The 17,170-nt window shown below is 45.3% G+C and overlaps 4 protein-coding genes across 26 annotated transcripts; 2 read left to right on the forward strand and 2 right to left on the reverse strand.

The window, feature by feature from the left end:
- Positions 1-3,022: 3,022 nt before the first annotated feature.
- On the reverse strand, positions 3,023-7,686 carry LOC4337352 (OVARIAN TUMOR DOMAIN-containing deubiquitinating enzyme 7). Of its 23 annotated transcripts, none has more exons than XR_010741061.1 (12): positions 7,492-7,686; positions 7,296-7,376; positions 7,031-7,113; positions 6,547-6,696; positions 6,236-6,300; positions 6,053-6,137; positions 5,781-5,930; positions 5,554-5,671; positions 4,540-4,679; positions 4,303-4,430; positions 3,440-3,682; positions 3,023-3,357 (listed from the first exon to the last, which is right to left on the reverse strand). XR_010741061.1 is itself a non-coding variant. In XM_066310074.1 (11 exons), exons 1-11 carry the CDS (start codon positions 7,555-7,557, stop codon positions 3,556-3,558), a joined length of 1,275 nt encoding a protein of 424 aa, XP_066166171.1. In that variant the 5' UTR covers positions 7,558-7,686; the 3' UTR covers positions 3,023-3,555. The 23 variants fall into 23 exon arrangements, 13 of the variants coding, with proteins under 13 accessions (XP_066166171.1, XP_066166175.1, XP_015633428.1 ...); XR_010741062.1 differs by having other exon boundaries at positions 3,023-3,363; positions 4,540-4,676; positions 7,031-7,090; positions 7,267-7,376; XR_010741058.1 differs by having other exon boundaries at positions 4,540-4,676; positions 7,031-7,106; positions 7,267-7,376.
- A 311-nt stretch (positions 7,687-7,997) lies between these two features.
- Positions 7,998-9,910, forward strand: LOC4337353 (cysteine protease 1-like). The gene is made up of 2 exons (NM_001419936.1): positions 7,998-9,470; positions 9,664-9,910. Exons 1-2 carry the CDS (start codon positions 8,109-8,111, stop codon positions 9,772-9,774), a joined length of 1,473 nt encoding a protein of 490 aa, NP_001406865.1. The 5' UTR covers positions 7,998-8,108; the 3' UTR covers positions 9,775-9,910.
- Positions 9,911-11,209: 1,299 nt separating this feature from the next.
- Positions 11,210-13,101, forward strand: LOC4337355 (probable phytol kinase 1, chloroplastic). The gene is made up of 6 exons (NM_001419938.1): positions 11,210-11,614; positions 11,984-12,051; positions 12,143-12,274; positions 12,360-12,475; positions 12,601-12,715; positions 12,802-13,101. Exons 1-6 carry the CDS (start codon positions 11,300-11,302, stop codon positions 12,998-13,000), a joined length of 945 nt encoding a protein of 314 aa, NP_001406867.1. The 5' UTR covers positions 11,210-11,299; the 3' UTR covers positions 13,001-13,101.
- Positions 13,102-13,173: 72 nt separating this feature from the next.
- On the reverse strand, positions 13,174-16,875 carry LOC4337354 (probable arabinosyltransferase ARAD1). The gene is made up of 3 exons (XM_015781559.3): positions 16,190-16,875; positions 15,105-15,358; positions 13,174-13,998 (listed from the first exon to the last, which is right to left on the reverse strand). The coding sequence occupies exons 1-3, from the start codon at positions 16,836-16,838 to the stop codon at positions 13,447-13,449; spliced, it is 1,455 nt and encodes a 484-aa protein (XP_015637045.1). The 5' UTR covers positions 16,839-16,875; the 3' UTR covers positions 13,174-13,446.
- Between the last annotated feature and the right edge of the window lie 295 nt (positions 16,876-17,170).

The following is a 17,170-nucleotide window of genomic DNA, read 5'->3' on the forward strand; positions in this document are numbered from 1 at the left end:
ATTAATTTCCTTGACCACAGATTTGACCAGGTATATTTAATTTGTATCCTGGACTTTGTGTCTTGCCGTACGTATCCGAGTAGTATTGACTTGGTGATGTACAGGCTCAACCAACGGTGATCTTCGCATGATTTTGGCGGCGGCTGCTTGCTGATTGCTTCAAATCATGCCCTGGTGACGAAACCGACGGACCAACAGATATGGCAGCATTGTAGCGACGGATTTGATCTCACTGACGGAGGTAAAATTGACGGTAACAAGCTGGTTGTAGATCGATTCGATCGGTGATTAATCTCCTGGTTGATTGACCAGATCCAGATAGAATTTTTGGCGACGAAGACCCTGCCCTTTTGTTGAGAGGATCACGGCCAAAGACAAGAGTAGCACCGATGATGCCAGCACAAAGTTCCATCGCACTTCTCGACGGAAAACTCGACGCAGCCCCTACCTGGCGCGCCAACTGTCGAAACATGAATTCGGCAATAATAAAAGGGGTAGCGCACGAGACCTAAAAGTGGATGGATGCGGAGACAAAGGATTTAGACAGGTTCAGGCCCTCTCAATGAGAGGTAATACCCTACTCCTGTTTGGGGATTTGAATCCGCCGAGTGTGTATTAATCTGACGATCAGGTTGTCTCATGCCCCCTAGAGGGCTTCCTGCCCACCTTATGATGGGGGGCAGGATTACAAGATAGAAACCTTAACCAACACGGTATCGGTCTACTTTACAATCTTATCAAACCAGGACTTTAGGCTGTTCCGTAATATATAAGGAAACGTAATACCCGAGTCATGATCTATTACATATTCCATAGATATAAGTTATCCCCTATGACTAGTCGGATAACCATGCCGTATGGGTATGGGGTACCCATAATATCCACACGTGGCGAGACACCATTTCCGGGCGCCCGAGCGAGGCGTCAACGATGGCCAACTGCCGGCGAGCGCGAGGCGGCGGTCGGACGAATCTCGTGTTCCTTTCGCTCCGTGGTGGCGCGTCCTACCGCGGTACTCGCTACCTCCCAAAATATAATGATTTTAAACTATAATAAGGTCTCTAAAATATAAAATATTAGTTTGACTACCAATATCTGTAAAACTAGTATTGTAAAACTAGTATTTTAAGGTAAAAAAATTACATATTATAATAGTTTGTTTAATGATAAATCTAATACCATCAATTTTACATGATTGATCTTTTTTAAATTTTTTTACTATTAATAATTAAAGTTTAAATTTTTTGACTTTTTTTGCGGTGGTTAAATTTTTTGACTTGCTACTCTGCTACAAAATAATTAGTATATTTTAAGACGGAGGTGTACTTGATACGTACCACGACACCGGGGCAGTTGGTCCCCCAATCACGGCCGTTTGCTTACCCGATAAGGAAAAAGAGTTGGGAGGAGACACAACTCGCCCATGCACTGCACAGAGAGCGGCTGGTTGGTCACCACGGTAGCGTACACGAACACGGTCGATCGGGAGACGACAGACGAGACGCCATGCATGTTCGCGGCCGCTCGCCGGCCGGTGTTAGCGGTGGCCGGTGACCGGGTGTCTGAAATCCTATCCGATCTCCTTGGGAACCGGAGCCCCATGCGCGAACATGAGCATCACAACGTCTGAACATGACGGGAACGTGGCTGGGGTCCGTCCCTTCCCTTCGCAGCCCGAAATGCGCAACGTGCTGCAGATCAGTGGTTGATTACTCCATGCTTGTTTATGTGCACCACCGGGGACCAGTGAGTAGATCACGTGTTAATCGGCCGCACACACTGACGGGATAGTGCCGTACTAGAATCATCGGCACTGGTGTACGAAGCGCTACTGTAGTAGTTGCCGCTTTTCACCGATGGATACCAGGGAAATCCAACGTGCAATCTGCCGCGAGGTTTACCGGGCGGCGGGCGGCGAGGTCGGCAAATTTTGCCCGAGACGCGGGCAGTCGGCAGTGTGGCCAACTCCGCGTGAATTTCTTTTGCCCACTCGGGGGAGGTTTGCTTCCGCGATTTCGCCTCCGATCCTGCAGTTGCTTGGCTTGAGCGGCCACTTCTCCGCTCCGCTTGCTGCTGTGGCCTGTGGCATGTCCGCGCTGTATGTGCAGCGTCAGCGCGGCTCGCGCAACACGCGTCTGTTGCGTACTATCTCCCCACCTTGTTGGTTGATGGCCACATCTCACGCCTTCCAGTCTCGCCGGTGTCCTGGTGTGCCCTGCTGACCCAATGAACGCACAGTAGCATCGTTTTGCTCATCGAAGAGCCGAAGATATGTCCAGGCAGCTACAGATTGTCTATTTGTCTACTTTTTCTTTTGAAAGAGAATTACTAAATGTCAATTAAAAAAAATCTATCTTTGCCTGTGAGCATTGCTAGTGGCCGGTGTCTACTAGCTAGCCAAGAGCCAAAAATGGGTGATCCAATAGCTGTAGGACACTGCGCCGACCGGAGCCCATCTCCCACAGATTCCAGTCGATTCCTCTTATCGTCTCCTATTATTTTTTTCCCACGAGAATTCAGATGGTATCGACAATATCCTAGAGTAGGCTCCGTCCTCGTGCACCAATTATTCATGCACGCAATAATAATTTGAATAGTGCAACTATGATTAATTGGAAGGATTAGCTTGTTGCCCTACGCAACGCACAACCCCAAACCCAACTGACGGGGTTAATATCTATCACCAGCACGACTAATGACATGTCAATTAAACTTTGATTATCCGAGTCATCATCGAATGGCTTTCTTATCTCGCAACTCGCACATTGCTTTTTCAGTGACCCAAAGGGAGCTCTCACAAAGTCCCAAAAGGAAAGCATTTGACTCTGAGTTAGTGCGAGCCACGTTTTGCCATTTTTCTGATTGCAAGATGCTTTCCCTTCCTGACTGACCCAGGAGAGCTTCACCGATTGCTAAGCAACAACCCTGTAGCTTCGTCTTATGGATTTTCTTTTTCTGTAATCACATGGGGGTATGGACTTGTAGCTGGTGAAGTAGATAAGCTGCTTACCAGATAAGATACTTCACGAGAAAACAGTATTATATTAAAACAGATACTTTCACGAGAACATGAAGGCAATTGTGACTGACTGGCTATATATACTCCAGGATGAACCCATTATACTATCCCTCCATCTCAAACAATAGAGCGTATTTTTGTTTTGTTAGGACAGGGAATACTCTATTATGATATAATTCTCACAAAATTAATATGCTTTGCACGACTGATCATTGTTTTACATGGCATTGATCCACAGGTAAAGTATGTATGAAGAAAAGAAGCTATGTATCAACAGCTCATTCATGTTTCTGTGCCCACTGAGATCACCACCTCACCGTCAGTCCCATGATCCCATCCTGAAACTTGGACAGGCTTAACAACAGTCAGTCAGCAGAAGGCAGTGACGTGAAGCCGTCAACTGGGCAAGAGAAAAATCACCATCTAGATCATGGCGTCCAAGCAAGGTAGACCGCAGACATCTCTCTTCAAAACTGATGCCCCGCACATTCCTGGCGGCTACACACTGAGGAGAACATCACCCTCGTCGACCATGTTCATATGCAAAGAGCTCCTAGATCTGGTGCAACTTTAGAATCGTGATCCCGGATGGCTGGTGTTTCATCTTGTTCTTTCTTCTTTTGCTTCTTCCCCTTCTGGCCTTTCCCTTGGCCACCTTTGGTCCTGATAGTAAAGCACATTAAGCAGATAGTATTAGTACATAACACTTCCAGCATTGTGTTAAACATGCAATGCAACTAACCTCCCTAGTGAAAAAGGAAATAGTAATCAGGTCGGTGACTTTAAGGCATATGGGATAAGTGCATATTTTGCAGCAATACTGTTAAGGTTTCATAGGCCAGATACAACAGCAGCAATGCACTATGCAAATACGCTGGAAATATTGATTTCACCCCCCAAAAATTCCATTTGAAAGAATGCTTACAATGCGAACAGCAGGACATAAGTTCAGTTGTAGAATAGAATATGGTAAAAGACAAACAAAAGGACAGAAACATTATAAAGGGGATTAGCTATATTTAAGACACCACATTTTCCACCAAAAAACAAAAAAAAATTAAAACCAAATCTCAATACTTACACCATATTTTTTGCAGCACACACTATATAAGAGAATTAGGATGAAAACAATTAATTACCTACTTGAAAGAGGAGATAGTAGAGCGAAACATACTTACATAGGAGTATAAAAGAATGGTAGCAATCCGAATGGGAAAAAAATGACTGAAATCAAGTCAAAAATGTGGCGCCATATTTTTAGCAAAACCATTATAAAGCCATACTTTGGAGGTTCTCTCGATGGTGCAGTTGTTTTTGGAGGTTCTCTCGATGCTACAGTTGTGGCTAAATTACAAGAAGGCTTGTGCTTCCTAGCAGATCCACAAGAGCATTCCTTGGTTTTTGACTTTCCCTGTGCAAAAGAATAAAGGGATAATTCCTATTTATTCCTTCCAACATAGTATTTTAACAAGGCAATTCAATGTTTGGAAACTATTAAGAGTCGTCCACATGATAGTTACCTTTTTAGAATGTGAACTGTTGTGTTTCTGAGCTGTTTCGCCTTTGCTAGAACAGTCCTTTTCTTCTTTCTTGTGTTCATCCAGTTGACTCTCATCCTGCTTCATGCTAAGCTCATCCTCTATGGTCTGTACATACTCTGCTGATCCAGGTAATATACACAATAAAGGAAATGAGTTCAGTGCATGGCCAATGTAAAACAAATATTACTTGAACAGGTATGAGAAATTGGATATTAATTGAAACAGTTAATGCCCTCAGTTTACAAAATGAACTACTTGTGCTTCTAAAATAGTGGTCTCCAACAATAACCAGCCAAACAAAAATGTTACCTCCTACAGGGTGGTTAGATAGCACACTAACTCTTAGTACAGATATACCTCCTACAGGGTATGATATTGACCTTTGGCAATTGCAGAGGAACTGAACATGGAAAACACCCAGCACAGCAACTGGTATGGGCTGTTTGGTGGGAGCTTAAAATTCTGAGAAACAGCTAGTTGGTAACCGGCATCTAGTTCATTTTCTGGATTCTATAGCTAAGAATCTGGATTGTTTGAGAGAGCTGAAAATTCTGGGAGAAGCTGCAGTAGCTAGAAGCTCTCCAACAAGGCCGTAGTCTTACTTGAGCTTTCTATAACACCGTTCATGCTTCTTGGTACTGTTATCATATTTTGATGATCTTAAAAATAACCAGTAAATGGTAAATATCATATTAGTGAGGCATAAACCCAAAATGCCATGAGCACAACACCCAGTATAGGTTTTACCTACTAGATTTATGCTACTGAATTGAGGGGTGTGCATGAAACGCTTGCTCAGGTGAGGCAGCTCATGTTTGGCAAGAATATGAATAGGATTAAACAATGAAAACTCAATCTATGGAATCCCAGAAGTACTCCAAATTTCACCATAAATTTCATTAATTGTCATAAGCTGAAGTCCTCAAGAAAGATAAGGATGAGATTCATTCATAGGGACAGCCACTTTAGACTTCAGAATAATCAAATGTTTACCATCACATGCATAGTCCAGATAAGGATCTCCATCCGCATCATCAGAACCCAGTATTAGTTGCTCAGCTAACATGTACTCTATAGCAGCATCAATGTCACCATCCATGTCTTTCAAAACCTATGTGATGTGGCATTGACCATTAATATATAATGACTGATTGGCTGCTACGGTCAGCCTAGGCTCGCAGTTGCAATACAAGAAAGTCGATTTGTTGTATAATTCATACCTGTTCAACTGCAGCGATATTAGAACATCCAGTTCCAGCCATCACCAATTTAACCGATATATGATCATACTTTGATCTGTCTGAAGATTTCTTCAGGTCCTTTGCTTTTGTTTGAGCATTATTGCTTGTGCTAGCTACATTGGCATCTGCCTGTAATTTCATAACGGATAAAATTAAGATTAGTAACAGAGCAAGTTGAGCTACAACAGGATCTCACTGTCCTTCCAGGGACACAAAACAACCAACAGTTTACAATTTGGACAGTGAGAAACCTTGATAATAACTGGCATTGCAGGACCTTGACATGGATCTTCCCTCAGTCTGACACTATTGTAGTGCTCACCCTGATGATACGATCTATATTGGAATCAAAACAAAGGAACATGAGAATGTATGTCCTTTTACTGCCAGTATTAGCATATTAGTTTAAAACAGCAGAACACACATTAACTTACAAATGAATCATACTGGTAGCTTCACGATCAGAAAAGTTTCTTATGTACCATCGTGGTGAGTTAAGCTGCAAATCATTCAGTAATGGTACAGGCATCAATCAAATGTTACAGTACGTTCTCTTCTATAGAAGAAAGGCTATAATATGAAAATGAGTACGAAAAATAACAGAGAACCATCAGGGGATATATAAGCAGCACATTGATCTATATCACCCATGTGTTTCAAAATACAGACTAGGCAAGGCTCAACTGCCTAGCGTGTTATTCATAGGTTGAAGAAATCATACTGCAAAGCTTGTATTGAAAATTACCATGTGGATGCATATGTTTTTTCTCTTGAGAATAGAAGCTGCTTGCAACTCCATATGACCAGCCCAAGTCCCATCCTCAAGCATAGAGTCACAATATTTCTCAAACGGTTCCTCGTCCTCAATGAATGGCTCAAAATCCACACGGTGCTCCTGTAAGATGCATACAAGAAAGATTATGAAGTGTAAATAGGCCAATGCTTGCTTGCAGCATGTCTTTTAGATAAAAGAACAACCCAGCCTGGCAGCCTGTACTCTACGCCCAGATCAGATGTACACAGCCAAAGTTTGCAGCATGTGCAATACCTTATTGATTCAATGGCACCCTAATTACAGTTCTTAAGTCACAGTGTTACAAGATGTTTCTTGGTCATAGCCAAAGCTTGCAGTATTTCTAATACCTTATTGATTCAATGGCACCCTAACTACAGTTATTAAGTCACAGTGTTACAAGATGTTTGTTTTGGTCATCTCATCTGATGCATACCTTAATGTATTGCACAATCATTGCACGGTACTTCATGTGCTCTTCCTCGTTGCCTTCGAGCTGGTCGCCCATTGCCCTGCAGACTACGATGAGTAACCATATAACACAAGACTGCATAATGCATATACTATTCCTCCTTTCATAAACTAACAGTACTCTAACATATCGTACAACATCGATTAGCCTCTTCTTGTAAAAAGTGGCAAGAATTTGAGTAATGGAATCGAAAAGAAGACCTAAAGAAGCAGTTGCCATCCGCACTAACTTCGATAATCTTCAACCCCAGCGAGTCCAGCTGCGCCCGGAACTCCGTCATGTCGGCCTTCTTCGCGAACTTCTTCTCCTCCTAACAAATCAATCACCAAAAGGAAAAAAAAACGAGAAAATATATTAGCTAAAGCTCAATTCCCCTTCCACCAAAAACGATCCAATCTCCAGCTGACTGAGGCGCGGGGTATTACTGCATCACGCTTCGGCTTCCGGGCTTTGGGCGCCGCCACGGCTACCTTCTTCTTGTTCCGAGCCATTACGACACGTGCGGTAGTAGTGGAGTCTCGCCTAGATTTCCCCGCGGCGGCGGCGGCGGCGAGGGGGAGGGGAGGCGGAATCGCAGATAGTATCAAATCGTACTCTACCAGAAGCCCGGAGAAGAAATCGGATGGGAAAAGGAAGAGGAGAAGAGAAGAGAAGTCGTCAGGTGATATTTCGTGGGCCAAATGGGCCGGGCCGTAACACCTCAATCCCCAATCTGCTACGGCCCGTGTGTGAACGTGACACGTCATCCTATTTAGAATCGAATACCGAACCTGAACGTGACACGTCAGATTTAGGAGTAGAAACGAGTACACTCTACACGATACAGATCCAATACGAGACCGACACGTCGTCAGCGACCAAGTAAAATTCGGTCACGAACCGTACGCCACCAACCTGTATAAATTCATCGACCGCCAAGCCTCTCCAGAACATAGCACAAGCCAACCAAACACCGCACGATTTCGTATCCACACATACTTCTACGTGATTTCGTTTCGACGATCTCGAGGCGCCGCGGCGTGACGTGACGTCGACGACAACCATGGCAGGCGGTGGCGGCAAGTCCGTAGCGGCGGCGCTGGCCATGGCCTGCTTCCTCCTCATCCTCGCCGCCTTCGCTCCCCCGGCGGCGGCGGCGCCGCCGGACATCATGTCGATCATCAGGTACAACGCGGAGCACGGGGTGCGGGGGCTGGAGCGGACGGAGGCCGAGGCGCGCGCCGCGTACGACCTGTGGTTGGCGCGGCACCGGCGCGGCGGCGGCGGCGGCTCGCGCAACGGGTTCATCGGCGAGCACGAGCGCCGGTTCCGCGTGTTCTGGGACAACCTCAAGTTCGTCGACGCCCACAACGCCCGCGCCGACGAGCGCGGCGGGTTCCGCCTCGGGATGAACCGCTTCGCCGACCTCACCAACGGCGAGTTCCGCGCCACCTACCTCGGCACCACGCCCGCCGGCAGGGGGCGCCGCGTCGGGGAGGCGTACCGCCACGACGGCGTCGAGGCGCTGCCGGACTCCGTGGACTGGAGGGACAAGGGCGCCGTCGTCGCCCCCGTCAAGAACCAGGGCCAGTGCGGTAGCTGCTGGGCGTTCTCGGCGGTCGCCGCCGTGGAGGGCATCAACAAGATCGTCACCGGCGAGCTGGTGTCGCTGTCGGAGCAGGAGCTGGTGGAGTGCGCGAGGAACGGGCAGAACAGCGGCTGCAACGGTGGGATCATGGACGACGCGTTCGCCTTCATCGCCCGGAACGGCGGCCTCGACACGGAGGAGGACTACCCGTACACGGCCATGGACGGCAAGTGCAACCTCGCCAAGAGGAGCCGCAAGGTGGTGTCCATCGACGGCTTCGAGGACGTGCCCGAGAACGACGAGCTGTCGCTCCAGAAGGCCGTGGCGCACCAGCCCGTCAGCGTCGCCATCGACGCCGGCGGCCGCGAGTTCCAGCTCTACGACTCCGGCGTGTTCACCGGCCGGTGCGGCACCAACCTGGACCACGGCGTGGTGGCGGTGGGGTACGGCACGGACGCCGCCACCGGCGCCGCCTACTGGACGGTGCGCAACTCGTGGGGGCCCGACTGGGGCGAGAACGGCTACATCCGCATGGAGCGCAACGTCACCGCGCGCACCGGCAAGTGCGGCATCGCCATGATGGCGTCCTACCCGATCAAGAAGGGGCCCAACCCGAAGCCGTCGCCGCCGTCTCCGGCGCCATCGCCGCCGCAGCAATGCGACCGGTACAGCAAGTGCCCGGCGGGGACCACCTGCTGCTGCAACTACGGGATCAGGAACCACTGCATCGTGTGGGGATGCTGCCCCGTCGAGGGCGCCACCTGCTGCAAGGATCACTCCACCTGCTGCCCCAAGGAGTATCCCGTCTGCAACGCCAAGGCTCGCACTTGCTCCAAGGTTTTAAATTTAAATTTTATGTTTACTTTTAATTTTTAGAGTTGATTTTAGCGTTTTTATAAGTAATTTCTTTTTCATCATTGACTTTTTTTTAAGTTGTTAAGAACATATGTAAAAGTTACATTGGCCGCTAATACGTGTTATGTCTGTGTGTGTTATGTGCTCACACGTTGCCATGTTTTTTCCTTGACAGAGCAAGAACAGCCCGTACAATATCAGGACTCCGGCGGCGATGGCACGAAGTGTTCCGGAACAACCTGATTCAATCTCTTTTGTAGTTTTGAATAGGGAAGATCTAGTATAGAAGCCTTATCTTTGTTACTGTTACCGAGTCCTTTATTATTATCGCTCTTTTTTTTTCGCAAGATGTATAAAGTCCTAAACAGTTACTGTTACTATTACTGAAGTTATTATCTATCTTTGGATATGAGTTCTCCCAAGTACAGCATCACGTGTTGTTACAGCTCTATCGTTTGTTTTTTAGGGTGTGTTTAGTTTACGAAAAAAAAATTGGTATCACATCGAACGTTTGATCGACGTTGAAAGGGGTTTTCGGATACGAATGAAAAAACTAATTTCATAACTCGCTTGGAAACCGCGAGACGAATTTATTAAGTCTAATTAATCCGTCATTAGCACATGTTGGTTACTGTAGCATTTATGACTAATCATGGACTAATTAGGCTCAAAAGATTCGTCTCACGATTTCCATGTAAACTGTGCAATTAGTTTTTTAATCTATATTTAACGCCCGATGCATGTGTCCAAAGATTCGATGTAATATTTTTAGAGAAAAAAATTGGGAACTAAATTATTAATAAACGTTACAGCTGACAAATGGGATTGTAGCTTTTGACTGAGTTGACAGGAACAGCTTCCTCCATATGGAGAACCCTGTCCTGAAATATCAGGAGAACCATCTCGTATTTGGCTCATCCCAATAATCCTTCTTTCTATAAAACTAATACCTATTAAACACCTAAAACTTAACATCAAAATATACTACCTCTGTTTCAATTTATAAGACTTTCTAGCATTCCCCACATTCATATAATAAATCTATATATATATATATATATATATATATATATATATATATATATATATATATATATATATATATATATATATAGATTCTACTCATTAAACACGCAAAACTTATAACATATAAACATATAGTAATTATATTTACAATTATTTCATTATAAAACTAAATATATACATGCTAAACCATCATCCTTCAATCATTTTCATAATATTTCAGTTCAAATCATTTCATCGTTTCTTCAATATCTAACGTATATATTCTGCAGCAAAGCGCGAGAGATCATCCAGTGCATGTTATGCTTGTGCTTTGAACGATAGTTTCAGCGCAACTAATTGCATTGGTACTCTGTTTCATGGTGTGGAATAAAACTGCCATGTTTAGTTTCCTTCCTATTCCCAATTTTCCATCACATCATATCACATCAAAAAAAAACTTTTCTACACATATAAACTTCAAACTTTTTTTCTAAACTCTCAACTTTCTTTGAACTTTTATTTTTTTTCAGGAACTAAACACACCCCTGCTAGCATGAGTTTCCAAAATATAAATATCAGGAGAATCCTATTTCCAACAAAGATATTACGTACACTCTAGGAGGGTTGGACGAGCCCTCCTATTTTCGGAAAAAGATACAGTAGTACACAGTACCGTGGATAGGTGGGACGAATCGCTTCCACAAAACTACAAAAGTGCCCCGTCTCAACGAGAAACCCGCGCGCGCCCCGACAAAAATTCGCGGTGGCCTACCAGCGATTTCGCTTCACTGCAGTCCGTCTACCGAATGGCCGCGGCGGCGCGGCCCGTCGACGTCGTCCGCCACTTCCCGTGCTCCTCCTCGGTCGCCGCCTCCTCCTCCTTGCTGCTGTCGCGCTCCAAGTCCAGGCTCGCGTCTCCTGCGGCGGCGGCGGCGAGCTCCATGCGGCGAAGGCTTGTGCTCGGCGTGGGCGCCGCCGCCGCCCCGGCCGTGGCGGCGCTCGCGGCCTCGGCGACGCCCGCGGCGCTGCGGGACTGCGCCGCCACGCTGCTCATCACCGCGGGCGCGTACTCCCTGGTGCGCGCCTTCGACGGGCTCACGGCGCGGCGGCTCATCGAACAGGTGTCGGATCTCGTTTTTCCTTTTTTTTTGTATTTCTTTTTTTTTTGAGGTGGAGCTGAAGCTTTGATCTCCGCCATTCTTCAAAAAATATCAATTCTTTAGCTCTGTTGACTGTTATCCGGAGAGTAAAATATGGTATATACAATTCAGTGGATGTGATCTGTATCTTGAATTTATTTTCAATTGCTGGGAAGATCTGACTGGTTCAGATGGACTGCTACTGTTCAAAAAATACAGTAGTTAGGATAGATAAAAGAGAAGTCTTTCTTTATTGATCAATCAAAGGAAAATAGATTATTCAAGCATAAAATTTATACCTTTCTTAATTATATCTTGTTAACTTCTGATTCTTTTCATAATTAATCTCAGAACCTGAGCAGAAAAATTGTGCATGTGCTCTCCGGAGTCCTGTTCATGTCTTCCTGGCCACTATTCAGGTCTCCCTTGCCACTGCTTCTTCCAGCATCGAAATGTTTTCTACAACCAAATCAGACTAGAGATCTTAAGAAAATCATGCCCCTTTCGCAGTAATTCGACAGAAGCACGGTTCTTCGCGGCAATTGTCCCGTTGCTGAACTGCATAAGGCTTCTGACCTACGGGCTCCGCCTTTCCACTGATGAAGCTCTAGTAAAATCGGTGACCCGTGAAGGAAAACCAGAGTTCGTGCTATGATCCTTATTTCTGATACTCCTTCATTCAAAAATCAAAATAGTATTCCTTGACATGATCTTTGGTTGCTTACAGGGAATTGCTGAGAGGTCCTCTGTACTATGTCATTGTGCTGCTGGTCAGTGTTTTGGTCTTCTGGCGCCAGTCTCCTATTGGGATTGTTTCGTTGTCGATGATGAGTGGTGGTGATGGTAAGATGTTGGATCTCCTGGGAATTTAGGAAAATCTGCAGTTTTTTTTTGTAATACCCCAGTTCACTTGATGAAATGAATGCTTCTGCTAAGTATATCCACCTTCTTGGTTCTTATTTTTTCAGGCTTTGCTGACATTGTTGGGAGAAGGTATGGCTCCGCGAAGCTGCCATTCAATGAGAACAAGAGCTGGATAGGAAGCATCTCAATGTTCATTTCTGGCTTCCTTCTATCTGCACTGTAGGTTTTTGCTTCAGAATGCATTGCTGGTTCTTTTGCATTGTTACTCCTTGTTATTGTTAACTCATGGATCTTTTGCATCACAGGATGCTGTTCTACTTCTCTTGCCTTGGTTACTTCACTGTCTGCTGGGATCTGGCACTTGGTAAACTGGCTCTTGTTGCATTAGCAGCTACTGTAGTGGAGTGTATTCCTGTCAATGATGTTGTGGATGACAATATCTCCGTTCCTTTGGCCACCATGTTGGCAGCCTATCTGTTATTTGGCTACAGTTCATGTTGTTGAGACTATAAAATTTCTCCCTTTTGCTTTTCATGTCCTGAATTTGGTACTGCCAAACATCATAGATTGGATCTCTTTCTGTTGAATCAAAAGGTATTTTGCTCATGATCATGCATGCATTTTGGGTGAACGCTAGCCAAATCATTTAGAAGCAACAAATATAAGGGACTACGTACTGTCTCAAGCTTCTCTCTGAGTAATATGGAAAATTGTCTGCCGAATGGGCAGATTCATATATGAATTCTCATGGCAGTGAACCAACAAACCTCACACATGGAGCAATGCGGGGAATCACTCCAGACGAAATACAATTGACAACAAGAGCATAAACCTACTGTTGAAATTTCTCTCATATTTGCACTACAAACAATCCATAAATTGGCAGGGAATGCTAACTAACTCCTCCCATGGGGGATTGATTGCTAATACTAACAATCATGTCTCGCGAGTCATGTACAATGGCACCGAAGAGGGATCGATGTTCCATCAGGTTTTCGCTTCTCTCGGGTAACCGCTTCTTGAATCATCGGCAACTTCTGGTGAATCTTTTTCCAGATGTGGTTCACAGCACCATCTTGTGCAGCAGAGGCCATCCTACCTGGGTAAATACTATCATACTCAAATATAGGCTGGACGTGAGCCATGTTTCTTCGGAATTCATCTTTCTGCTGCCTGGGGACATTTCTTAAGTAGTTTGTGAGCCATTTTGGTCTCATAGAATTATTGACTGAGACAAAAATGGCGAATTCTGTGTAATCTATCATCCCTTCAAAGGGCAGCTCAATCTCATCGCTGACAATGACAGGTATGCACAGACTAGCAACAGCATCAAAGAGACGACATGAAGTTGGGGTGTCACCAGCTGGGTGCAAGCAAAACTCTGATGTCCGCATCCCTTTTATTGATTGTTCACGTCCTGTGGCATTAGGATAACCTTCTTCCATGACAACATCAGGCTCATTAACCATCAAGTCCCATAGTTTCTCCCGTACCAAACCACCCTGAAAGAAAATTTCAGAAGTTATAGTAAGATAAAGCTGTATAGAGATGCACAGTAGTACAGAACAACAATCTCATAAGTCATAAACAAAGCTGGTTTGTAAATAAAAGTTCTGTTGAGAGCATAATGCTTCAAATGGCAATAGTTTCCTTGTAGATACATAAATAATAGAGTAAAGTCCATCACCAGTCCCTAAACTTGTACCGCTGTGTCATCCCGGTCCCTAAACTCGCAAATCGACCGTTCAGGTCCTTAAACTTGTTCGACTGTATCATCCCGGTCCCTAAACTTGCAGATCACTCGTTTAGGTCCTCCAACTTGTTCAGTTGTGTCACGCCGGTCTCTAAACAGGACGGTCTAAAAACTTTATATCAAAAAATAATTCATAACTTTTTCATGTGAACTCTAATAAAGACAAACTTTATATCAAAATTGTAGCGCTCGACGCGACCTACAACTTTGTAGTTGAAAATTTTTTGAATTAAAACTGTTTAGGGTCCCAAAATATTGTTGCATGTTTATAGATTTTGTAATTTTAAAATTAAAATTACATTCTGGGACAAAAAATGACTTAAAATAAAAAAAAATATCAACTACAAAGTTGTAGATCGCGTCGAGGGCTACAAGTTTGATATAAAGTTTGTCTTCATTAGAGTTCACATGAAAAAGTTATGAATTATTTTTAAATATAAAGTCTTTAAACCGTCCTATTTGACCCAGATGATATTCAAATCCAAGTTTAGGGACTGAGGTGACACAACTGAACAAGTTGGAGGACCTATACGAGTGATCTACAAGTTTAGGGACCGGGATGACACAGTCGAACAAGTTTGAGAACCTGAACGGTCGATTTGCGAGTTTAGGGACCGGGATGACACAACGATACAAGTTTAGGGACCGGTGATGGACTTTACTCTAAATAATATCAAAGAGCTGTGGATTCAGACTCAACAGGTTCTAAAATAAAATTTTAAGATAGCCCATATCATACTAACATGTTCTTTTATTCCATTTTCATTTCCAATTGCTTAGATTCAGATACTACAAAGAAGATAAATATTGCCATGCATACATTAAATGCTTATTAGTATGATAAATGGTACGAACCCGATGCCTGTGTTTGGCTCCCTTGAAGTACAGAAGAGTGGGGCGGTCCTTATTCTCTGATAAGTGCATTGTAGGGAGCAAATGAGTGTAAGGTACAATGACATCTTTGAGCAATGACACTTGCGTATGCTGTATCATATGAGAAACATTGCTGCTTGCAGAGTTTGAATCAAGTTTGTACCATCCGCCAAAATCAACCACCAAAAGAATTGCAGGAGCAATCTCTTTACGGACATGCCACATCGCCACAGGGTCTGTCAAAGAATGCCTCAATATTTAACAAAACCTGAGCATACAAAAGAATAATAAGCTACTATGCAGATCAATTACAACGAAAACATAAACAGTATATCTTGTATTCCTACATTGCTTGCAAAACAGTTGTGTCTTTTGCTCCGAAACACTGAGGATTACCAATATCCCCTTGATGACAAATGTACAGAAAGTCACATGGTTCAAAATTGTTTTTCTTTAATGATGGCATTTCAAGGGTATGCCACTCCCTTACACAAGAAAACATGTAAAGCGTGCCTAAGAAACCAAAACCAGCTACCTTGACCCCCCTATTCCAAGTATGCACATAACTAATTTCAAATTTATGAGTGCATTGTGAGGTTCCTATCATGGTTAAATCTACATGTCAATGTGCTCACTGTTCTGGGCACACTCCCTCTGTTTGGAAAAGGGAACTTGGTAAGTCTTACACTGAGGCGCCGAGCAACAAATCACATGTATAGCCGGTAACTAACAGAACACACAAAATGATTTCAAGCCTAAATCAGCTCACAGTTTTTAGAGTTGAGTAGCTAAACCCTGTAGATATCAGTCAGAAAGTGGGATTGAGTATGGAGGAGAAAAAACTAGTTTCCAATCATATACTAGTTGAGAGTTGGGATTGAGTATATAATAGACGGACAACAAGCATAACTTAACCTATCGAATGCTTAACATATAACCCACACCAATTGGGAGCAATGGAGGGTTAATATGATCAACAGCCCGTTCCATTATGCCATTTTGATCACTTAAGTTCACTCAGGAAAAAATAAAAAGCACATTTCCAATTTCCAACTGAATCACAGTACCTGTCAAGACGAAGACGTGGTCACGGCCACCGGAGCGCCGCCACGCTGGGTGGGCGGTGACGCGGTCGACGACCTCCCGCTGGCGGCGGTAGTCCTCGTTCCCCTCCTTCCTGCGGAACGCGCCCTTGGCGCCCCACCCGAGCTCCATCTCCGCGGACAGCGTCGCGAAGAAGGGGACGAACACCACATCCGCGTCCCTCCAGTCCGCGACCACCCTGACGGCGGGCGCGGACGACGAGCCCGGCTGGAGGGAGGCGAGGAGCCAGTACTCGGCGCTGTACTGCTTAATCAGTGGGCTATCCGGGTACGGCGAGTGCGCGCGCGGAGGCCGCGGCGGCGGGTGGTCGGGGTCGGAGGAGGCCGGGATGCGGGAGTCGGCGGCGGGGAGCGACCAGTAGAGGTCGAGGAGGCCGTGGTTGAGCGCGCGGGGGAGCTCCGCAACGTAGACCCTGAGGAGGCGGCGGCGGTCGGGGCCGGACGCCGCTTGCTGCCGCGAGAAGGGGAGCGGCGGGGAGGCGGGGCGCAGGAGGAGGAAGGAGAGGGAGAGGAGGAGCGCGACGGGGACGGCGAGGAGCGCGAGGCGCGCCATGGCCGCCTTCCAGATCTCGCTCTGCTTGCTTCGGATGGGAGGAGGAGGAGGAGCCGCCATGGCCGCACTGCTGCTTGTGCGATGCGTTCGTGGGCCTGAAACTAGTATACTTAACTGGGCCGGGCTTTTCACTGTGTCCGTGGTCCATTTGCCGCGAAAAAACAAAAAAAAATCCTCGTCTTCTCTCTCGCCGGAAACCGCTTAAGCCAGCGCCACCGTGTCCCATGCGCTGCACCGGCCACCGAATCAATTTTTGTTTATCTTTTTAACCTTTTTTATTTTAAAATTTATTTATATATAAGATCTAAACATTTTAACAACGTTATTTGGGTTAGCGTGGCAAGACAATACTACTACGTCGATCTGGCTAATAGTACGTCTATTATCTTGAC

This window comes from Oryza sativa, chromosome 4 (genome assembly GCF_034140825.1).
Source record: "Oryza sativa Japonica Group chromosome 4, ASM3414082v1".
Classification (NCBI taxonomy): Eukaryota; Viridiplantae; Streptophyta; class Magnoliopsida; order Poales; family Poaceae; genus Oryza; species Oryza sativa.